Genomic DNA, 22,625 nt, shown 5'->3' on the forward strand with positions numbered 1-22,625 from the left:
ATGTAACACTTCTATTGAGATGTAATTTTCACACCATACAGTCTACCATTGAAAGTATACAGTTCATAGCACTTGGGGAGCCGAGGCAAGAGGGTTGCTACAAGTGTGAGACCAGTCTAGTCTTTGTAGCAAGTTCCAGGCTAGCCCAGGCTGCACAGTGACAGCCTACCTCAAACAAGTGAACAGTGATTTTAAGTATATTCCTATAGTTGTAGCATGGCTGAGGAGGAACCAGGGCATACCTTCCTTTGCAGTGATGAGGGTAGCTAGGGACTTGTCACAGTTTCCCACATTGACGTAGATAGTCTTCTTAGAGCGCTCTTTCCAGGGTGGCTCCATGGCTGTGGAGGTGACGACTGCCTGCTCCTTCCTGTTTGGGGATCCCTGGTTAGCCCGTCCCTGGGCTGCCTGCACATAGGGCTAAGCTGTTATAACCTGCACTTTTTTATTTTATTTTTTCTGTTCAGTACTAACTGCAGACAGAGCTAGCTGTTTTTGACATGGTCTTCCTAAAAAATTACTGTTTTCAGAATTATATCATCTAGTAATCAGACTCAGTACCTACTGGGTATCTTCAGAGCCCTGGGTTCAGAGTTCTGAAGGGCCGAGAACATTGTGGGTACCTCTAGCTAAACGTCCAACTGGAAGTTTTGGGGATTTTCATAGCTTAGTCCCCAAGTGACTTGTCAGATGAACCCAGATCCTTGGCTGGCCATCTGATGAAGACAAGACCCTAGCTACCCTCATCACCCCAGGGGAAGGTGTGCCCTGGTTCTCCTCAGCCAAGGTTTTCTGTTGTAAGGGTCCGTGCCTCAGGTCATGTGAGCCCTTAAAATCACAGCCCTGGGCTTTTCAGCTTCAGGTCTGTGTTGTGGGGCTACCTGAGCCAGACTAGCTGCTGCAGCACCCCACCCTGCAGAAGGACTGAGCCCCCAGAGCTAGAAGGGCTGAAGCCATTCTCAGTAAGGAGGTACTGACCACACACTGCCCTCGGTGCCCTGGCTCTGAGTCCGAGTTCACCTGCACCAATACCAAGGCAGAGTGCGCAGTCATACAGTCCTTCATACAGCCATACAGTCCTTCATACAGCCATACAGTCCTTCATACAGCCATACAGTCCTTCATACAGCCATACAGTCCTTCATACAGTCAGTGAGAGCCGTGAGAGGCGGGATCAGTGAAGTGAGGGAGTTCTCTCCTGCCAACAGATGGCTGTGGGCCACTGCAGTGACTTGACTTTAGTCAGGTAACTTGACAGGGTGAGGAAGAATATCAGCTTACTCGAATTGCATTTGGCTTTGGGATCATTCTTTATCCTGTTCTTTCATGGTGATTAATGAATCAGAACCAATCCTGGATTTATATTTCAAACCCAAAGCATAATGATGCATGCATTCTATTCCTAGGAGTGGCAAGGAGTTTACCATACCCAAAAGAAAAATGGAGATAACATCCAACAAAATGTGAAGATAATACCTGTCATTGGGCAGGGAGGGTAAGTGGAAAAAAATGTACTTCAGTCAACAGTCTGTGTTTCGAACTGGCTCTGAATACTTGAGTAGACTCCACACTGCTCACAGAAGTGTAAACAGCTCAGAGCAAGGCCGGGGTCCCGCAGGAAGGCCTTCCAGGGCAGTAGTTCCCTGAGGACCTTCCACTTGCAGTCCAGAGCCACCAGACTTGAAATGCTCTTCTTTATGCCGTGTAGATTTGCAAGAGACTTCAATATTTATATTCAAATCAGGTGTACTTCTGTGTTTATAACCTTTTTATCTAATTGAAAGTAGCTATTTCTGCACAGGCCTATCACAGAGAAAAATATTTTGAATGCTAAAAGATGTTCTAGGGGCCAAGGAGCTGGCTCACTGAGGCATGATGTGCTCAGTGTGCAAGCCTGAGAATCTGAGCATATCTCCAGCACCCCACAAAAGCCAGGGTGCATCATGCCTGTAACCCTGTCATCGGTGGGGAGAGACCTAGGGTCTCACTGGCACCCAGCCTGGCTGTGTAATGGTGAGATCCACATTCAGTGAGGAACTCTGTAATGATAATGATAATGATAATGATAATGATAATGATAATGATAATGATAATGATAATGGTTAGTAATATAGAGAAACAATTGAGGAAGACGTTCCCATGTCAACCTCTGTCTGATTCCACACATGGCTTCATGGGCAAGAATGCATGTGCTTATATGCACATACTGTAAATTTATTAAGAGCCTAAAATTTTTAGAGGTTTGTCTCAGACCTGTTCAAAATAATAAGGTTTCCAGAAAACTGAGTGTGAATTATAGAATACCCAAAAGTAAAATACACACTTTAATAAGTGATGATCATAGAAAATTAATCTGTAAGGAAAGACCTCACTATGCAAAATGTAAAGTCAGACCTAGGTGTGACACAAAGAGAAGGAGGCCAGGGAGGAAGTGTGGGCTCATGGCATCAGGAACCGCCTCTGTTCTCTAAGCACTTCCCTCTAGCCAGGCCCTGCTAATGGGGGATGGCCTTCATTTCATTCTAAATGCAGCTCCGTTTGATCAGCACAGTGATGTCTCTCCTTTACACACGAGGAAACTGAGTCATAGAGAGGTCTGCTTTCTGGCCCCAGCTCTGACTGCCATGTATGATGGTGCCTGGTGCAGCCCTCAGTGCCGGCCGACTGCACAGCTCGAGTGCTGTGTCAGCCGGCTTTGCTGCCGGTTGGTGATCGCCTCAGGGAGGTGGATCTGTGTGGGCTCTCTGGTCTGAGTCTTTGCTCTTTTATGTCCTTTCCAAATCTTTCTTGTGATAAGTATATAGGGATTTGAGCATGGGCTGGGGTGAAAGAAACTGAAGGGACAGTAAATAAATGGAGAAGCCGGCAGTTTCTGTGTGCAGCCCTTGTTGCTTTGTCTTAGACATTGGCTTGCCAAGGCTCGTAGGATCCTCAGCCTGTGTGGCCTCTGCAGCCTGTGGCTCTCTCCGTGAGTGACTGTAAGCAGACTGCTGGCTGGAGAGCATCAGGATCTCTGGTCAGAAGGACGCATTAGGGACCTAGAGGCTAGCGTGTAGCACACTGTTAAAAGCATATGTGTGTTCATACTACCTGTTGTCAAAACTAGGGAAGTGACTGGTGAAGTCACGTCTTTTTTCCCCAGACAAAAAAGGGTGTTTATAAAGTTTGGTTCATTTATTGGTAGCCTTGACCTATATATAAAATATATATATTTTTAGAAGGAAAAATGAGCATTTTATATATTGGTAAAAGGAAGTATTCTTTTTATAATGAAAAATTACCAAATTAGAGTCAGGAGAAAAATAATGCATTGTTTTCTACTTACAGAAAAATCAGACACTATGTGTCCATTATCAGAGTGTGCAATGGCAGCAATAAGGTCGGTAAAGAGAGCCCAGATCCTGATCCTTCAAGCAAGCATGCCACGTGATCAAAACTAATGACTTATAAAATTCCGTTTTAGGTTGAGACCACAACTGAGTGTGTTCAGACTGATAGTCAAACAGGTATGAGGCCCTATTCATTCTCAAGGTTGAGCATTTGGGAGGAAACTCACAGGTCCCTTCTATGATCGGCCTGCTTTGTACAGTAGTGGGACCCTGTTTTCCCAGCCCAGCCCAACCCAGCACGGTTTGAGGACTTCAGTGCTGTGGGCATCTTGACCAGTGCCTGGGATGGGTTCTCGCCTGTGTGAGGAGACTGATGGGTCTAATGCGTGGCACGTGTGCACACAGACATGGATGAAGTAGGATTTTATAATCTGAGCTGCGCTTTAAGGGGCAGACAGGGTTGAGTGGACTACCAAAGTACATTAGCATGACATCTTCAACTGGGCTAGTGGTCACTACCATCCTATAGGTATCGTTGGGTTTGCTTTTCTCATGTCTTCTAATCAACCTCAGACACCATTTGTCCTACGACCCAGGTTTTGCTTGCTTCCCTCACACACAGGTCATGGCTGTTTGTTGCTCTTGGCCACAGATAAGGGGTGGCCTGTGACACTCTCCATTAGGTGCTGCGGGAGAGGGAAGAGTAAGTCAGAGGAGTCCGAATTAATCATGGTCCTTAAAGGCCACAGAGGAAATCAGGCTTTTTATCCATAGGCAATGGGAGTCTCTGAGGGTTTCAGAGCAGGGGGGAACTTGAGTTCTAAGAAGTTGTTACATGGTGTCTGTAGCTGTTCCCAGGGAAGGATGTGCTGCTGACATCACGACTGAGAGAGGAAACATTGGTCGGAAAGATGAGATGATGATAAAGAGGAGAAGGGAACAAATGAGGTGATACAGGGCTAGAGAGAAGAGTGAAGAAAGGGCAGAGATCTGAGCAGGGAGAGTAGGGGGTGGCCATAGGCCTGGGAGGATGACTGCAGACCAGAGTGGTCTTCACCTGTGTGGCCCTGTAATCAGTGATTTGCATTGAATATCTGCTGATCACTGGCTCCTAGGTCTTCAAAGAGGTAAGGACTAAAGATGCAGATGTTTTGGACCAGAAAAGCATCAGCTGAGGATGTGGAAGTGCAGAGGTGGAGCCCAGGTGTAAAGGGAGAAACATGAGGGTTCCTGTGGGAGAGAACGACAGGCAGAGTGAGGCAAGTCCCTGCCAGTGAGTGAAGCAGAGAAGGGCTGGGGCACACAGGGTCCAGGGTGAGGTGATACTGAGAGCTGTCAGTGTTCAGGCAGAAGCCGAGCCGCAGGGGACTGTGGGGCCAAGTGGAAGTGTCAGGCAGGGCTTGCTATGCAGCTCTGTGCTGCAAGCTCACGGGGCTCTTCACGGGGTTTTGTCATTAGTGGCATTTTGTTAGTTTTAGTTCTTCAGAGTAGTCCTGAGAAGTGGCATGACCGTTATCAACACTCCTTTATTACAGACAAAAAACAAGTGTCAAATGGCAGCTTAGAGCTAGACACAGGAAATGACAGAGCTGGGCTTTGGTGGGAGGCCATCAGCGGATGGCCAGGGCAAGTATAGGCAAGGTAGGAGTCTCCCAACTCACGCCCTGCGCCATTTGTGCTTGGACGTGATGCTCCCTTAGGAGCTGCTGCCACCACCCCCACGAGCCACCGCCTGGTTCATCTTCAGTCCTGGGCAGCAGAAGAGTCACATCCCTGAAGGTGTGGGGGCTGTTTTGCCACAGTGGGGCTTACTGGAAGGAGAGAGAGCACCTTACAGATTGGGTGAGAGTCCAGGGACAGTTTGGGACGGAGTCAGGGAGAAAGGGTGCTAGCAGCCCCTCCCTCTGAGCGGGGTGCCACAGGAGCACCACGGTTGGCACCCTGGCTCTGGCAAGAGCCTGGCTCAGGACCTTGCTTCTACTTTCACTTACCCCAGAGAAGACTCTGAACAGGTGCTCACTTGGCTAGGAAGCCTAGGCTACCTGCTCCATGTGTGGAGCCAGGCAGTCCTGGACTCCTCCCTTCTGTAAAGGGAGGTCCTAGAACTCCCCAGTCAAGAGAAAGGACACTGAGAGTCTGGGTGTCTAGAAAAATATTAAAGCCCCACACGTGTCACGTTTTTCTTAGCCTATGTGTAGGAGCTTGGGACTGGCAGGTTGGCGCTTCCCACAGGCCTGTTTTGCTGAGTGTCTGAGCGCATGTATTAGCAGTGTGCCAAGACCGCAGCACAGCAACCTATGGGTGTGTTGAGTAAGGTGCCTGGCCTCGGCTTCTCATATTCAGACTGGAATTCCTGCTTCCAGACCAAATGGTTCATGCCATTAGGGTGCTGATTGGAGATAGTGACTTCCATTGCCCAACACTGCTTCTCCAGCATTCCCTGGGCTGTCCTATCAGGCTGCAGAAACGTCAGAGTCTCTGAAAAGATGAGCAGAGTTTAAGGATCCTGTTTTATAGGACAGGAAACCAAGAACAGAGTGGCAGATGGTGTTAGGCCCATTTGGAGTCACTTCCATGTATAAGCGCATCACCATATCAGAGTGTGTGAGCCCCTGGACATGGTGTTTCCTCAGAGCTTGCAGTCCTTTAGGAGTGACCTCCATGCTTACTGCTTGGTCCCCGGCCTACATCTGAGAGCTGAGCCAGGGCAAGGCATACACAGCCCCCCTCCAGCCTGCTGGGTGAAAATTGCCCAAGAGTCATATACGAAGAGCCACAGGGACACACACAGTGGGACAGCATTCCTGACTGGGCTGTTGGGAGCAGAGGGTCTAGGATTTACAGAGAAATAAATAACTAAAGTGTCCCTGTGGGAATTGGATTTCCTTGCCCTCTCTCCTCCTCTTTGTCACAGCCCCATCCTGATCTCTTGGTGCTTTCTGCCATGCTGTGCTCCAGCTCCCTGTTCACTGCAAAGTCTTTACTATAACTGTGATCCTGCCTTGCTCCCCACTAGACCCCACCCCTTCTGAGGACATGACTGTCCTGTCCACTGTCATATCCCTAATACTGCAAGGGAATGTCTGAAACGACTAACTTACAAAGAGAAAAGGCTCATTTATTTTGGCTCACCATTTTGGAGGGTTTGGCCTATGATTATTTACCCTTGTTGGCTTTAGGCTTCCAGTGAGGCAGCACGTGGTGGGAGCATGTGGAGAGGGGAAACTACTGCTTCTTGGCCAGGGTGCAAAACAGAGGAAAAGGAAGTGGCCGGAGCAGATGACCCAACTCTCCTAAAGGCACAGTGCATGCCTCGACCCTGTGTCTCACTACCTGACACTCAGAGTCAGTCCTCAAGAGAGACATAGGGAGCAAATGAGATAGGTGTGCGGTTCTTAGATTCAAAAGCACCGTCCTGGTTGGGAGGGGCAGTCCTTAACACATAGTACTTGGAGGGATAGTTGAGATCTGAACTACAGCTCCAGTCCAGGGTAAGTGCTTGGTAACTATTTGCTGAGATGAAAGGGAACAGAAACAATCACAGCCCAGAAAGGAGAGACACTGATCACTGCACATGGCTGAGAGGAGGTGCTACTTGAAGGAATGAGCGTCTGGGGCCAGTATACAGTCACCTCACAGATGCCAAGGCTGCTCGTGAGTAGAGCAGTAGGGCTGAGCTAAAGCAGAGAGAAATGGAGGGCAGCCTGCACCTGCCTCTGAAGGCCAGGGAGTTGATACTCTGGAAGATGTTGAAGAGCTCGACAGTCCTTTCCCCCCGTGCACAGGACGGTGCAGGGCTCATGAGAAGGCATGTGTTGACTGAGTATCTGCTGTGTGCTAGGTAAGTTCTTGGCCATCCAGGGAAGACTGTTCTGCCCCCAGATTGTTCACAGTTGGCAAGATGGACAATAAAACCAGTTGTTACTATACCCTGATGGCATGGGATGAGGAGACGTACAGGGAAGTTTTCCCGAAGTTTATGGTACCTGTTCTGCATCTTCTAGAGGAGCAGAGTTAACGAGGGAAAGGAGGCAACAGGAGAAACGTGCATTCTAAAAGCAGCCTGTACCAAGGTGTAGATGTTTGGGGGATGGACAGACGCAACATAAAGATGTGATAGGGGTCTAGAGAGTCAGGGCTAGCTCTGTAGGGTTCTGAGTGCCGCCCTGGGGGAGTTGGAAGCTGACCCTGAGGATGATCAGGGAAGAGCTGATAAGGTTTATCTAGTTCTGCTGGTTGCAATAGAGAATTGATCCAGTGGGCAGATCCTGTCTTGTGCTTAGGTATAAAGAACAGAGTTTGCAAAGGATAAATTCACTTTGGAGAGGGAGTTAACTTGCAGATGTAAATTTGATACTTAGGAGAGGGTGGGGTAAAACCACACGTGGAAATTAGAACAGGAGGGCGGGCTTGTTTGTTTGTTTTGTTTTAATTTTTTTTTAACTTACTCACTTTACATCCTGCTCACTGCACCCCTCCCCTTCTCCTCTGAGTGGGTGGGGTCCCCCTGGGTATCCCCTCAACCCTAGCACTTCAGGTCTCTGAAGGAGGTTGTGTTTACCTAAAAGAGAAAGGAATGAGGCTAGAACGTTTGGAATCCAGCCTTTGGAAGTGCCTGGGCCTGAGGAAGAGGACAGCATGCAAAAGTAGAAGGAGTAGTAAGGTGGACAGAAGGCCAGGAGAGCGCAGCTTCTGCAGATGGAAATAGCCAGAGAGAGGGCTCACTAGGTTCAGTGAGATACCAGCAGCACAGAGGTACTCAGCAGTAGCCTTTGCAAGTCCACACCGACAGACTCTGGCTTATGTTGGGCAGGAAGCTAAGAGCAGAGTTGTGAATCTAACTATGTGGTAGCATGCTTGCCTAGAGTACTCAAGGCTGTGAGTTTCATGCCCAGCACCACAAAACAGAGACAGGCGATGAACCTTTTCCATGGTGTGGAGGTAGGAGCACTTGGGGCCTGCACTGAGATCATGCCTTGGGCAGAGGAACAAGAATGGGACAAGGGTGGCAAGCTAGGCAGAGAGCTCCACCACATCTTGGGAAGAGCAGACTCTGCCCTGCCACTCCCTACACTCAGCTGCTGGTTGCTCCCGGTTTCTTCTTCTGTGAGATGGGATGTAAGTTGTTCACTAAGCTCTCAGCCCCACACAAGGCATCATAGGTACACAGAGGGACAGACAGGAAGTGACCATTCAGGGCAAGGGCTAGAGTGTAGTTTACAGAAGTCCTATTTGGAGCCTAGAATAGCAGTGAAAACAGGAGTCAGGGAGAAAGGCAAATTATCCTAACACTGTACCCCACTCTGTGCTCCACATGTGACCCTAGGAAAGAGAAGCACATTCTCCCAGGATGTGACTGAGAAAATTTTAAAGGTTTTGTTCTCTTGGGACAAGGATAAATGAGGAGGGAAAAAATCCCTCTGGTGTTTTTTGTTTGTTTGTTTAACTACAATAGGAGAACCATCTGGTCTGATTATTTCCTCATGCCTTTGGACTCTGTAAAGTTTGGACTTTGAGAAAAGTGTAGCCTCTCAAAACCAAGGTGTGTGTGGTCCGTTTCTGACCACAGTGTTTCTGTGGTGTTGTCAATGCTGTTCAAGCTCTAACACCTGTGGACATTTAACATTTAGTTTGATGTCTTTTGCTAATTTGTCACTAACATCTCTGTAAGGATGTCACTTGCTTGTTTCCACAGATAGTCAGGCAGGCAAGCATAAAGACAGGAGGAAACATTCGATGGACGTCAAAGCGGTTTCCTCCAGAACAAGCGAAGGTGAGTGGTGGGCTGGGTTGTATAGGCCGGAGCACAGGGTGCCCATCCTTGTAGCTTCACTCCCTGGTCACCATGCACTGCCCATTCACAAGAACCCTCCACACAGATAGACTCCACTGTGAGCCTTTGAAATGAGCCAATAATAAGGAAAAATCAAAGAAATAGGCAGTGTATTCTATATGATTTTTAAACTCTTAGCAGTAGATTTGTCCGTCGTTCTGCTGTCCTGGCCTGAGTCACGTATCTGGTAATTTTGAAGGATAGATTCCATTTAGTTTGCAGTTTACTGAGGAAACTTACCTTTTGGAAGTTGTGGGCTTAAATTGGAGATTGTGTGGGGGTGGTGGTGGCGCACACCTTTAATACCAGCGCTTGAGAGGCAGAGGCAGGTGGATCTCTGAATTTGAGGTTAGCCTGGTCTACAGAGAGAGTTCTAGAATGGCCAGGGTTACACAGAGACCCTGTCTCAAACAAACAAACAGCCAATTGTATTAAATTAGAGATTGTAAAACTCTTACTAAGAAGACACTTAGCCTGGAGGTGCAGATGCATGCCTTTAACCCCAGTATCTGAGCCTTACGGCAGGCAGATCTCTTAAGTTTGAGGCCAGCCTGGTCTACATTAGAGTTCTAGGCTAGCCAGGACTAAATAGTGAGACCCTGTCTTGAAAAAAAAAAGTGGAAGGAGGGAGGGAGGGAGGAAAAGATAATAGTATTTACAAACACCCCATGTAGTCCAGGATGACCTTTGAACTCCTGACCCTCCTGCCTTACTCCACCAGGTGCTACAGGTGTGCGCCGCTCAGCGGAAACAGCATTTCTAAGACTACATAGGTTTTAGGTTTTGTTTTGTTTTTACATGCATTCACCATGCCCTTCTCCTACCATGCCCCCACTCGTGCCTTCATGCTCTTTTATTTTTTCTTTTAATGAACCCTGGCAGTCCGTTCTGTGCTGCCTGCGTCCCCACAATCTTAGGGCGGATCAGTGAAGCACAGGGAGCCTGCCAGCAGCTCCTCAGCTAGGGCTAGGCCTTGTGAGCTCCTCCTGCACAGAAAGCGACCGCCATTCTAATCACATGGCACTAGTATAGAGATGCAGTGGATCTGAGGACAGAACAGCGAGTGCACTCGCAGATCCTCAGAGTCCTCCCTATACATAGAACTTTTTGTATCTTTTATTTATTTATCTCTTATTTCATTGTATTTATGCTATTCGATTTTTCCAAATTATTTTTAAAATGAAATTTTAGTTGACAAATTTTAGAATCGTGTGTATTCATCATAGACAGCACGCTATCTTAGACTATGTATATATTGTGAGGTGACAAATTGAGCTAGTTAACATCCTTAAAAACCCCTCTGAGAAGTTTTCAAGGGTGCAATTCCTGCCGTCCACTGTCTATTCTGACCCTGCTAAGTGCTTTGATTGTATTCCTAAATAAGAGTGAATCCTTCTCTGATGGTGGGGTTTTGTTTAGTGACTTTATTGTGTAAAATGTAATGTTAGCAGCCATGTGCTAGTTACTAAAATTAGATGTAAGTTTTGTTGGTCCTCCAAACTGAGACAATTTGAGTCTTCCTGGCCAGTATCTGTCTTTGGGCCTGTTTAATTGAAGGCAAATTGAGGCTGAGGCACCATATTGTTGGGCCTTCTGGAACCCTAATGGTGGGGTGTTCATGGAGACACAGGGCTCTGGGAACGTTCTTTTCCTGCCTGTACATTGTCCAGGTTTCCCTCATCTCAGAGGAGCCATACCTGGACGTGACCAAAAGAACCTGGTTGTGGTGCTGTTGCCTGATTAACCTAGATTAAACACCAGAGGAGAGCACTAGAGAGAACCTTGGAAATTTGAACCAGAAATTAATTGATTTTAGTTAGGATAAGGCTTAATCCAGTGCTCCCACCTTACATGGTATGGAGCAGTCTTCCAGAACATCTTGACTTCTGGGGAACAGCAAGAGCATAACTGAGGCCTTGTTGTTGTAGACACAAAAGGGGTTGCTTGGCCTTGACCTGCCCACTGTTCTCTGTCGTTTCTGGCCTGTGGTATCAGAGGTTCAGTCCATGGGCTCGTATGTGCCTCCTAGCACCTAGAAGTGAAGGCTGCAGAGCCCGGGTTTGTTGTGGAAAGACAGGAGGGGAAGCTCAGCCAGTGTGCTGTGACTCCTATGCCTCTGTATGTAGCTGAGCTCACTGCCACCCAGGAAGGGAGAGAATGAAGCCCTCAGTGTCTAGACGTGTGCCCAAGGTTGGGCACACCCTGATTTCTCACCCCTTTCTCCACAGTTTCCAATCAGAGAAGACATTCCTCTCTGGCCCGGATACATTCTATGATGATTGAGGCACCAATCACCAAGGTCGGTCTTCCCTGAGTATGCAGGCCTCTGGTACTCCCATTCAACTGTCTGACAGGAAAGCAACAGTAAGAGTGCTCTTGGTTATATAATATTACCTCCTCTGAAGAAAGGACAGGTGACAGAGACACTGTGACTGGGATTACCACGATGGCACAGTGACAGACTATTATGCCTGACCCTTGATTGCTCTCTGTTTTTAAGGTTACAAAACTCAAGTCTTTTATTTCTGTGATGTAGGTAATCAATATTCTTAGTGCTGCCCAGGAAAACAGTCCTGTGTCTGTGACAGAAGCCTTGAACCATGTGCTGGATATCCTGAGAACCACTGAACTGTATTCACCCCAGTTTAATACTGAGGATGACCCTCACGCCACTGACCTCGTTGGGGGCTTAATGTCTGTAAGTTTAATTGCCCAGGCTCTGTAGCCTGTCTGCTCCTGTTTGTTTTCTCAGAGAGTATCTGGACAGGGCTTTACAAAGGCAATCAATCAAGTGCATCTTCTCCATGGTTTGTTTTCAGCTCTGCTTGGACTAAGGGGCTGCCTGCTGCTCTTCTCCCAGGGAACCCTCAACCTAGGGCAGCAGAAAGGAACAGTGTTCTAGACAGTCCATTGATTCCCTCCTCCAGTGTCTCTTAGGGTTTTACAAGTCACTTATTTAAATAAGACATTTCAATTGTATTAAAGCATTGTTTTGTTTGTTGTTGTTTGTTTTTGTTTGTTTGAGGCAAAGTTTGACTATGTAGGCTTTGCTGCCCTGGAACTTGCTAGGTAGACCAGGCTGCTGAACTCATGGGGATCCACCTGTCTCCGCCCCCTGAGTGCTAAGATAAAGTGTACACTGCCACATCTGACTTGTCTTGGAAAAAGAAAAACCATTAATGGGGTCACATGGTAGTCACATGGTGGTAGGGTGCAAACCCTTGAGTTCTATCTCCAGCACAACAAGGAGCCAACAAGGCAAAGGAACAGCACACAGCTTTGCCGGAGTGCGCCACAGTGACCTGCGGAGTGGAAGACTGTCTTTGTGTTTAAAAGGGCCGGGGGCATGGCATAGCTTCACCCCCAGAGCTCCCCTCTGTAGCTGTTTAGGGAAGGATGCATTGAGGATCCGTCCTCATGGGGACTCTTGAGGAGCCTGGACACCACCTCAGCCAGGGCAGAGTAGCACTCTCACGAGGGAATGCTATCGTCTGCCAGCCGTCTTAGTTAGAAATAAAACATGCTCCCTCCCAATTCGAACTATCTGATGTCACACGGGCAGTGAGTTCTAGAAGGCAGGGTGACTCCCAGTGCTCACCTCTAACTCTGGTCAGGGCTGATATGGGGATGGTGGGGTGGAGTGTCCTGGCGATTGGTGCGGGAGAGATGGTGCTACTAGAGCATACAGGGTACTGAGTGATGAGTCTGACGTCAGGGACAAGGGAGGAATCCACGTAGAGGATGAGAGAGAAGTGAGAGGGACAGCTGAGTTTGGAGGAGAAGATGGGGTGGACTGAGGGCAGAGGGTGGCTGTCACTAGGGCAGCAGTTGGTTCTGGCCTGAGGCAGGCATGTCAGTCAACTCCCTGGTCATCCTGCCTGAGCCTGGGTTCCAGCAGTAGAGCAGCACCAGGAAGGGACTAAGTCTGGAGTCAGCCACAGGGGTCAGCCTGCTGGACTGTGCAGCCTTGCACTGGGCTGTCCTGGACCATCCTCCGGGGCTGACTGTCTGGGTTATGCAATCAGGAAAGAAGACCGTGTGACCCCACTTCTTGTCTCCTTGATTTTTACCAGGATGGCTTACGGAGGTTTTCAGGAAATGAGTATACTCTTGCAACAAAAAGTAAGTCCTCTGTTCTCATCTCTCCGATCACTACAGTGCTGGAGTCTAGATTAAATGTTCTCAGCAGCTCTGGGTATGCTGTGCAGCCTCAGAAGCAAGGCAGCCATTTCTGACATAGCACAGCCTACCCCCAAACGCCAAACTCCACAAACCTGTCAGTGTTGTCTCCAAATTCTGTCACTTTGCAGGCCTTCGGCCATCTTCAAGCCAGTTGGCCGTCCCCATCTCCCTTCATGATATCCCACCACGGATTGCTCAGGTCATAGAAAATGAGGAGCAATGGGACTTTGACATTTTTGAGCTGGAAGCTGCAACCCAAAATAGGTACGTGGGACCTGTTTCCTAGGGCCTGTGCAGGGACCCACCGGAGCAGTGCTGCTGTGTGCAGCCATTCCTTGGGTGGGGACAGAGGCCAAGGAAGGAGGAGTGGGGCTTCAAGTTGAGTCAGCAGGCGCCAGGCAGAGTTTGCCCAGCTATAATGGCTTCTTCAAATAGCAGGTTTTCCTGTGACATACGTTCCTAATTTCTCCAGTATGTGGTACTATATACGGTAGCAACCAAGAGTCTCCTGCCCCAAGGCCTAGAACCAATATGGTAGTTACACATTTGATAAACTAGCCTCAAGTCTTGGTTGCCGTGTTGGCGGCCCACTCAGAGACTCCACCCTAGTCATGTTCATCAACTATGGTTGCAGACCTGGAGTTAGGGTTTAGCTGAGTAAAAGCTGGTAACCACAGGGTCTTGGCATGTAGGACCGGCATCCAGTGCTAGCCAGGAGTGTAGTCCAGTTTCAGGAGAGGTGGCTCTGCTAAGCTGTGGGATGACTCAGCAGATCTCATCCATCGGGTGAGCTGTCTCCACTGAGACTCCCACTTCACACAGCCATCACAAGTGAGCCCTGACCACCTGGTTTACATTCCAGAACCGTCCCATCTTCAAAAGCGTGTGAAGCAGGCCAGGTTCAGTACTGGTGATGGGTGATGACCTCGGCTTCTGTGAGGCCGATTTCTTAACCTTCTAAGCCAAGCCAGTAAATCTAAGTATCGGCTAAGGAGGGCCTTGCTTGCTGGCAGCGGGTCAGTTTCTCAGGATAAACTCCTTTGGACCAGAATACCTACCTCCTAATTGAGATGATCAGTCACCTGCCATGTGTCTACGTCCCTTGATAGTCACGTTGGTGTTGTTTTCTCTAGGTAGGACATCAGTAGAAACCTGTGAGGAGAGGATTGCAGGCGGCATGTTTAGTCCAGGAAAGGCATGGTTTTGGAGATCCCACTCATGGAAGCAGGGTGGGAACCTCACCCCAGCAAATCAAGATGCCTGAAGAAGGCTAAGGCAGAAAGAAACTGTCATGTGGCCTCTGGGCCACATGGAGTGCAGGCAGGCAGGCGGGTGCAGCCCAGCAGTGCAGATCAGTTGCCCTGGTGCTCTGCAGTGCGGCTTGTCTTGCCTGAGTCTTCAGAACTCAGGTGACTGGTTTCTGCTCTGTTTAATGTTGTGCATCTGTTCCTTTGTAGGCCTTTGATTTATCTAGGTCTCAAAACGTTTGCTCGTTTTGAAATCTGTGAGTTCTTACAGTGCTCTGAGGCAACGCTGAAATCATGGTTTCAAATTATTGAATCCAATTACCATTCCTCTAACCCCTACCACAATTCCACGCACGCCGCGGATGTGCTTCACGCCACTGCGTATTTCCTTTCCAGAAACAAGTTAAAGGTAAGCGAACGACTGTGGTCTTCATTTAACAGCAACGTAGGCAGAGGCAGGGGCTCCTGCTACAGTCGCCCCCACTGCACGGTAATATAACCACTTAGTCCTCACCTCTGCAGCGCGGCACACAAGGAAACCTGCCGGTGGGTTAATCTGCAGTCTCTGCCATTCTGCGTCCTTGGGGGAGAAAGCCAACAAAGACAGAACAAGGCTGTCCCTTTGGAGGAGAAGGGGTTTCAGTTTGAACCTAAGGGCACACTGAGGACCTTCACCTGTGCTGTGAGCCCTGACCATTCCTGCCCTGCTCCTCAGCCCCTCCCTGGCAGCCATCTGACTCCAACACAGCTTCTCATTTTCCTACCCGGGAGGTCACTCCTCTCTCCGGGTCCCTCTGCAGCACCATCCACACAGTGCCCCCATTGTGTTCTTTCCAGAGCAGCACATCTGACCATGACTGCATGACACCTTCCTTCTCCCGCAGGGACTCAGGCTTCAGACACTGTGACTGCTGACGCTCTGAGACACACGGCCGTGACGAACTCCCTTTTCTTCTCCCCTCCCTGTGCCTAGGTTCTGCGGGCACACCATTCAGGTCACACCAGACTATTCAGTGTCTGAAGCACTTGTCTGGGACCAAGTATGGCTACAGCCACACAGGACCAGGCGCATCCACTGTGATCCCACATACTCTTATCCCTCATGGAACTTACATGTGGAGAACAAAATAGAGGATGCCCTAGTACAGGACATGACCAGCAATGTTCATTTCTCCCCGTGACGGGTGGACGTCTTAGATCTGAGTCTTTTGGGTCCTTTTGTGATACTACCAATTTACTGTTGTTTTTAATATGCAGTTTGGCACTTGTACCAGTTAGTTCTTGTCAACTTGACATGAATCAGGGAGGGAGGAACTCAATAGAGAGATTGCCTCCATTAGATTGTCCAGTTAGCATGAGTGGGGGCATTTTCTTGATCAAAGATTGATATGGGAGTGCCCAGCCCACTGTGGGTGGTGCCACCCCTGTGCAAGCAGTCCTGAGCAAGCCAACAATCAGTGTTTCTCTGTGGTTTCTGCTTCAAGTTCCAGCCTTGGCTTCTCTCAATGATCTATCTGTAAGGTAAAATACACTCCCTTGCTCCCCAAGGTGTTTTTGGTCAGTGTTTTATCACAGCAAGGAGAGAGAACACTAGGACAGTGTCAAACCCCAGGCTGTGTGCTTGCTGGGTGACATCTAGCCCAGGTCCTTTGTATTTTAAAGATCAATACCAAGACCAAAGGGGTAAGAATGGAGAGAGAAAGCAGAGACAAGTGGCCAGGGAGAGTGTGTGTGTGTGTGTGTGTGTATGTGTTGGGGGTGAGTCTGTGTGTGTTGGGGGTGAGTCTGTGTGTGTTGGGGCTGAGTGTGTGTGTGTGTTGGGGGAGTGTGTGTGTTGGGGTGAGTGTGTTGTATGTGAGTGTGTGTGTTGTGTGTGTGTTGGGGGTGAGTGTGTGTGTTGGGGGTGAGTGTGTGTATGTGTTGTGTGTGTGAGTGTGTGTATTGGGGGTGTTGGGGGTGAGTGTGTGTAAGTGTGTGTGTGTTGGGGGTGAATGCATGTGTGTGAGTATGTATGAGTGTATGTGTGTTGGGGATGAGTTTCTGTGTGTGTGTGTTGGGGGTTAGTGTATGTGTTGTGTGTGTGTAAGCATGTGTGTGTGAATGTGTGTGAGTGTGTTTGGGTTGAGTCTGTGTGTGTTGGGGGTGAGTGTGTATGTGTTGTGTGTGTAAGTGTGTATGTGTTTGTGTGTAAGCGTGTGTGTGTTGTATTGTTGAGTGTGTGTGAGTGTGTGTTTGGGTTGAGTCTGTGTGTTGGGGGTGAGCGTGTGTATGTGTTGCGTGTGTGCATGTGTTGTGTGTGTAAGTATGTGTGTATGTGTTGTCTGTGTGTGTTGGGGGTGAGTGTGTGTGTGTTGGGTATGTGTGAGTGTGTGTATTGGGTGTGTGTGTGTGTTGTGGGTGTGTGAGTGTGTGTGTTGGGGTGAGTGTGTGTGTGTTGGGGTGAGTGTGTGTGTGTTGGGGTGAGTCTGTGTGTGTGTTGGGGGTGAGTGCGTGTGTGTGTTGTGTGTGTGTTGGGGGGTGAGTCTATGTGTGTGTGTTGGGGGTGAGTGTGTGTGTGTGTTGGGGGTGAGTGTGTGTGTGTTGGGGGTGAGTGTGCGTGTATGTTATGTGTGTGTGAATGTTGTGTATGTGTTGGGGGTGAGTGTGTGTGTGTGTTGGGGGTGAGTATGTGTGTGTGTTGGGGGTGTGTATGTGTGTGAGTGTATGTGTTAGAGGGTAAGTGTGTGTGTGTTGGGGGTGAGTGTGTGTGTGAGTATGTATGTGTGTGTTGTGTGTGTTGGGGTGTGTGTGTGAGTGTGTGTGTGTGAGTGTGTGTGTGTTGGGGGTGTGTGTGTTGAAGGTGAGTGTGTGTGAGTGTGTGTGTGAGTGTTTGTGTGTGTTGGGGTGAGTCTTTGTGAGTGTGTGTGTTGGGAGTGAGTGTGTGTGTTAGGGGTGAGTGTATGTGTTGTGTGTGTGTGTTAGGGGTGAGTGTGTGTGTGTAGGGGTGAGTGTGTGTGGGAGTATGGGAGTGTGTGTTTGGGGTGAGTCTGTGTATGTGTGTGTGTTGGGGGTGAGTGTGTGTATGTGTTGTGTGTAAGTGTGTATGTGTTGTTTGTGTGTGAGTGTGTATGTGTTGTTTATGTGTGAGTATGTGTGTGCGTGTGTTGGGGGTGAGTGTGTGTGTTTGTGTGAGTGTGTGTGTGTTGGGGGTGAGTCCGTGTGTGTTGGGGGTGAGTGTGTGTATGTGTTATATGTGTGTAAGTGTGTATGTGTTTTTTTGTGTGTGTGAGTGTGTGTGTATGTGTTGGGAATGTCTGTGTGTGAGTTTGTGTGAGTGTGTGTGTTGGGGTGAGTGTGTGTGTGTGAGTGTGTGTGTGTTGGGGTGAGTGTGTGTATGTGTTGTGTGTGTGAGTGTGTGTATGTGTTTTGTGTGTGTGTGTGTTGGGGGTGAGTGTCTGAAGAACAGTTTTTGCTATAGTTTGTTGCTTTTGAACAAAAACATTCTAAGCTGGCCTAAAGCAATAGATATTTTTGAGATAGGATCTTGATCTTGTGTAACTGAGGCTAGCCTCACATTGTGTCGTGGAGGCTGGTCTCAGCACCTCCTGCCTCTAGCTCCCAAAGACAAAAATGATATTTTTTTTTAAATCTTTTTTTGAGACACAGTCACACAGTTTCATTATGTGGACCAGGTTGGCTCAGATCCAGCTGTCTCTGTGTCCCAGATGCCGGGATTAAAGGTTCCTCACCTCAACCCCACAGCCTTCGCACCAGCTTTTGTTGCATACATACATGTATTCATATATGCATATATTCTTAAGTATGGCCTGTTGAGTCCATAGGATGTTACTTGTATGTATGTTTCCAGGACTGATCATTTACCCCTGGTAGGTGTGCTCTTCCCACGGGCAGACCCATCTCTCCCCTCCTCTCCCCTTCCCTCCCCTGGCTTTCCTCTGTTGCCTGTGGTTTTTATATAGGGTTGGGGTCTCATGGACTTTTCTCCACCCAGTTTTGCACATTCGTTGGGTCACCCTTGATCAACTCACATTTGAGTAGCTGAGTGCTTGGATACATTTTCAAATAAAATGAAAAGTGTCAAACCTATAGAATGATCCAGCTAGGGGGAGAGCTTAGCCAGTAAAGCACCACAAACAAAGCTGGGCTTGGTGATGAGCTCCATGCTTGTAATCACCGCTAAGGCCAACACAGGTAGATTCTTGGGGCTCACAAGCCACCCACCTCACCTAGCTTAGAGTCCCAGCGAGGGAAACGTGTCCTGAAGGAATAGGCAGATGCTCTTGGCAAACATCTGAGGTTGGCCTCTGGCCTCCACATGCATGAACACTCAAGTGCTTACACTCATTCACATACATGTACACACGCACACATGACAGCTGAGCATAGTATATGCCTGTAAGCCCAACACTTGAAAAGAGCTCCAGAAGTTCAAGGCTGCATATGGGACACTGTGAGGACTTGGCGAGCCAGCGATAACCCACAATGGCTTTTGGAATTAAGGCAACAGACCACCAAAACTAGAAATAAGGAAGACAGTAACATACATTTGCAAAAGTAAATGATACAAAAAAGAACCTCAGGTTGGGGATTTAGCTCAGTGGTAGAGCGCTTAAGGCCCTGGGTTCAGTCCTCAGCTCCAAAAAAAAAAAAAGAAAAAGAAAAAAAAAGGACCTCGTACATCTATATTATAACTCAAAATTATAAATGCTGATGGTTTATTTTTAAATGTATGTAAGTTTATAAAAGTAGAAGAAAACTAACTGCTCTCCCAGTGCATACCTGTGATCAGGACTGTACGGGATCTGCTCAGACAATATGATCCTCTCAGGAATCGGAGAAATTGTCAAAAAGATAGAAGTCTCTGCTGAAGGCTTGTTTCAGTGTTGCAGGCACGGGTTTTCAATGGAGTTCTTGTTTTCAGGACACTTTAGATCGCCTTGATGAGGTCGCTGCCCTCATCGCTGCCACCATCCACGATGTGGATCACCCCGGGAGAACCAACTCTTTCCTCTGCAATGCGGGAAAGGAGCTGGCCGTACTGTACAATGACACTGCTGTGCTAGAGAGCCACCACGCAGCGCTGGCCTTCCAGCTGACCCTTGAAAATGACAAATGCAATATCTTTAAAAACACAGACAGGTGAGAACAGAGACTGTTTGCTCTAAGTTCCCCAGGGAGCAGGCCATGAGCAGGTGTACATGGAGCACTGCTGCTGTCCCTACTGTCCCCACCCAGACACCTCCATCACCTCTGCGCAGGCGCTCCTCACCCCCCTGCACCCCGTACTAGAGATGAGAGGAAGGCCTAGAGCACGCTGAGCATGCACGTGCCTTACAACTGAGCTGCATCTGCGTCTTTTAAAATTGTGGTTTGAGGCAGGGTCTTGCCCAGGTTGACCTGCCTGCTTCCCCGGCTGCTCATGGTCTTCAGTGTACAACACAAGCTTGTCATAGTCGGTTTACAAGTGGCTCCTGAGGAGGCTTTCCCCGAGGCACAAGCTCTCCAGCACATGTCGCATGGCTCGGGTATGACATTCGCCTAGCACGTACAAGGCATCCGGTTCTAGCCCAAAACTAATGTTTAATGTGCAGTTAGATGTCTTGAGCTGGTGTCACTATGTGAGCTGGGCTGGCCTAAGTCTCCTGTGGAAGGTCCACAAGTGCTGGGACTACAATCACCACCTCCCCCAGCTCAGATTCCTAAAGTCTACGAAGTCTCAGTTTCCCCTTGGTGGTTAGCCCAGGGCCTGATACACAGCAGAGCGTGACTGAAGAGAGAAAGGGCATGGTGAGAAATACTGTAATTTGGATGTCAGAGGAAAGTTTTCTTGGGATTAGAGAACTTTGATTTCACAGAGCTCCTTTGTACCATGTCTTAGAATTTCAGAAGTCATCTTAACAAGCTTTACACGTATTTGCCTGTAAATACATAATTTACATATGGAAAATGCATAAGACCTGTCTTTGCTAGGGTTTCTATTACCCTAGCAAATGTTAAAAATAATGACCAAAAACAACTTGGAGAGGAAGGGGTGTATTTCACCTCACACATGCAGGTACTACGATCCCACCACCAAGGGAAATGAGGGCGGGAGCCTGAGCGGAGCCAGGAGGGAACCTGGCCCACGTTTTGCTTCCACTTTCTTATAGCACCCAGGACCAGCTGCCCAGGGGTGGCACTGCCCACAGCGAGCTGGGCACCATCCCCCCAAATAAAACACCAGTCAAGAAAATGCCCAGTAGGCTTGCCCACAGGCCAGTCGGTTAAAGTTCTCTTAGAAAATGCCTCTAGGAGCTGGAGAGATGGCTCAGCGGTTAAGAGCACTGACTGCTCTTCCAGAGGTTCTGACTTCGAATCCCAGCAACCACATGGTGGCTCACAACCATCTGTAAAGGGATCTGATGCCCTCTTCTGGTGTGTCTGAAGACAGCTACAAAGTACTTATGTATAATAAATAAATCTTTTTTTTAAAAGAAAGAAAGAAAATGCCTCTAGTGTGTATCAAGTTGACGTAGAACTAACCAGTACAAGACCCGGCTAACTTTGGGTGTGTCCAGGAAAGGCAGACCACAGAGAAGGGGTGGCTAGAGAGTCCATCTCTTAGTCTTTTGTACTTTCTAACTTTAAAGCACATGGGTCATCTTCTCAGAAAGTGAAGCCTTGAGAATATCAAAATAAAAACAAGGGTTAGTGGAACAGCTATGAGAAGGCCTGCCCTCACAGTCCTCTGAACCCCAAAGGGCCTCCACACAGGGTACACTGTTAGTGAATATGGAGACCGTGGGTATACAGAATAGCAGTGGCACACGCCCATAATCTCAGCCTGTAGAAGGCTCATACAAGAAGGTCATGAGTTTGAAGTTGTCCTGTGTGTTTAGTGAGGGAGGGAGAAAGACTGGGAAAGGTCTTTGTTCATCCCTGTCCCATCCTGAGAACCATGAATATACTGCTGTTATCCCTCTGATACAGAGTCATGGCACCCTGCCTGTTAGCTGCCATCTGCTGAGGAGGAAGTGTAACTTCCAGTGGTGGTAGACTGATAGCTACAGCAGACATACACATTGAGAAGCAGGCCATGTGAGGGAGAGCATCCCAGTCTGAATCAGTAACCTGAAGCAGCCTCTCTCTCGTCTGAAACAGGAATGACTACCGGACACTACGCCAGAGTATCATTGACATGGTCCTAGCCACAGAGATGACAAAGCACTTTGAACACGTCAACAAATTTATCAACAGCATCAACAAGCCTCTGAAAGCACAGAAAAACGAGGTGAGGGGAGCTGGGTTGGAGGCTATGTGTCTGGGCTTCACACCAACCGTGTGAGGATCTCAGATAGCAGGGTCCTTGGTGGGCATGCTGAACTGGGGTTTCCATTTCTTCCATCAGTCATGCATCCAATCTATCATTTATCTGTCGTCTCCACACCTACCTTCTCTTGATGTAGGCCAACACTCTAACCCAGGCTGGCTAAGAACTCAGTGATCTCTTCCCTCAGATTCTCAGGTGCTGGGGTAGAGGAGCAAGGATTAGGCCCGGTTGAATTTGTTTTTCATTGGTTTCTTAAAAATAAAACAAACACTAACATGCAAAACTCTATCAGGAAGAAAAATAAAAGCTGCAATTAGATGCGTAACAAGAGTTTTCACATTGGCCATTTTTGGGCCCTGTCTCAAAATGCCCCCTCCCTTTGAGTATTCTAAGGCCAGTTAGAGCCCAAGCGAACTCTTCTCCCCCACTCCCTTTCCTTCCTCTCTCCCTCCCTCCCTTCCTTTTTTCGGACAGTTTCTAACTGTGTAGCCCTGGCTGGCCTGGAATTCACTGTGTAGACCAGGCTGTCGTCATACTCACAGAGATCTGCCTGTCTCTGCCTCCCGACTGCTGGGGCTGGAGGTGTGTATCACCACACCTGACTCCTAGGGTGGCCCTAACAGCCACTCTCTAGAGGGTGTGACCACGGTGGCAGCGGCTGTCCTTGTAGAGGGGTTAGGCTGGGAAGGAGCTTCTGTTGGGATCACCAAAGTGACAGTATTGTT

General features: G+C 48.4%; 1 protein-coding gene across 8 annotated transcripts in view; it reads left to right on the forward strand.

Moving 5' to 3' along the window:
* Pde8a (phosphodiesterase 8A) overlaps positions 1 to 22,625 on the forward strand; it is a 123,417-nt gene that overhangs the window by 93,437 nt on the left and 7,355 nt on the right. For 7 of the 8 annotated variants that reach the window (XM_087557998.1, XM_087558006.1, XM_087558013.1 and 4 more), the window contains 11 exons: positions 1,407 to 1,495; positions 3,328 to 3,379; positions 3,464 to 3,506; positions 9,025 to 9,102; positions 11,391 to 11,461; positions 11,699 to 11,860; positions 13,236 to 13,284; positions 13,473 to 13,608; positions 14,802 to 15,000; positions 19,513 to 19,730; positions 21,732 to 21,861. In XM_087557998.1, coding sequence (XP_087414124.1) covers positions 1,407 to 1,495; positions 3,328 to 3,379; positions 3,464 to 3,506; positions 9,025 to 9,102; positions 11,391 to 11,461; positions 11,699 to 11,860; positions 13,236 to 13,284; positions 13,473 to 13,608; positions 14,802 to 15,000; positions 19,513 to 19,730; positions 21,732 to 21,861 — 1,227 coding nt within the window. Of the gene's footprint in view, positions 1 to 1,406; positions 1,496 to 3,327; positions 3,380 to 3,463; positions 3,507 to 9,024; positions 9,103 to 11,390; positions 11,462 to 11,698; positions 11,861 to 11,981; positions 12,160 to 13,235; positions 13,285 to 13,472; positions 13,609 to 14,801; positions 15,001 to 19,512; positions 19,731 to 21,731; positions 21,862 to 22,625 lie in introns of those variants that run through there. The other variant, XM_087558026.1, reaches the window with a different exon arrangement.

Source organism: Rattus norvegicus, chromosome 1, assembly GCF_021556685.1.
Source record: "Rattus norvegicus strain SHRSP/BbbUtx chromosome 1, alternate assembly SHRSP_T2T, whole genome shotgun sequence".
Taxonomy (NCBI): Eukaryota; Metazoa; Chordata; class Mammalia; order Rodentia; family Muridae; genus Rattus; species Rattus norvegicus.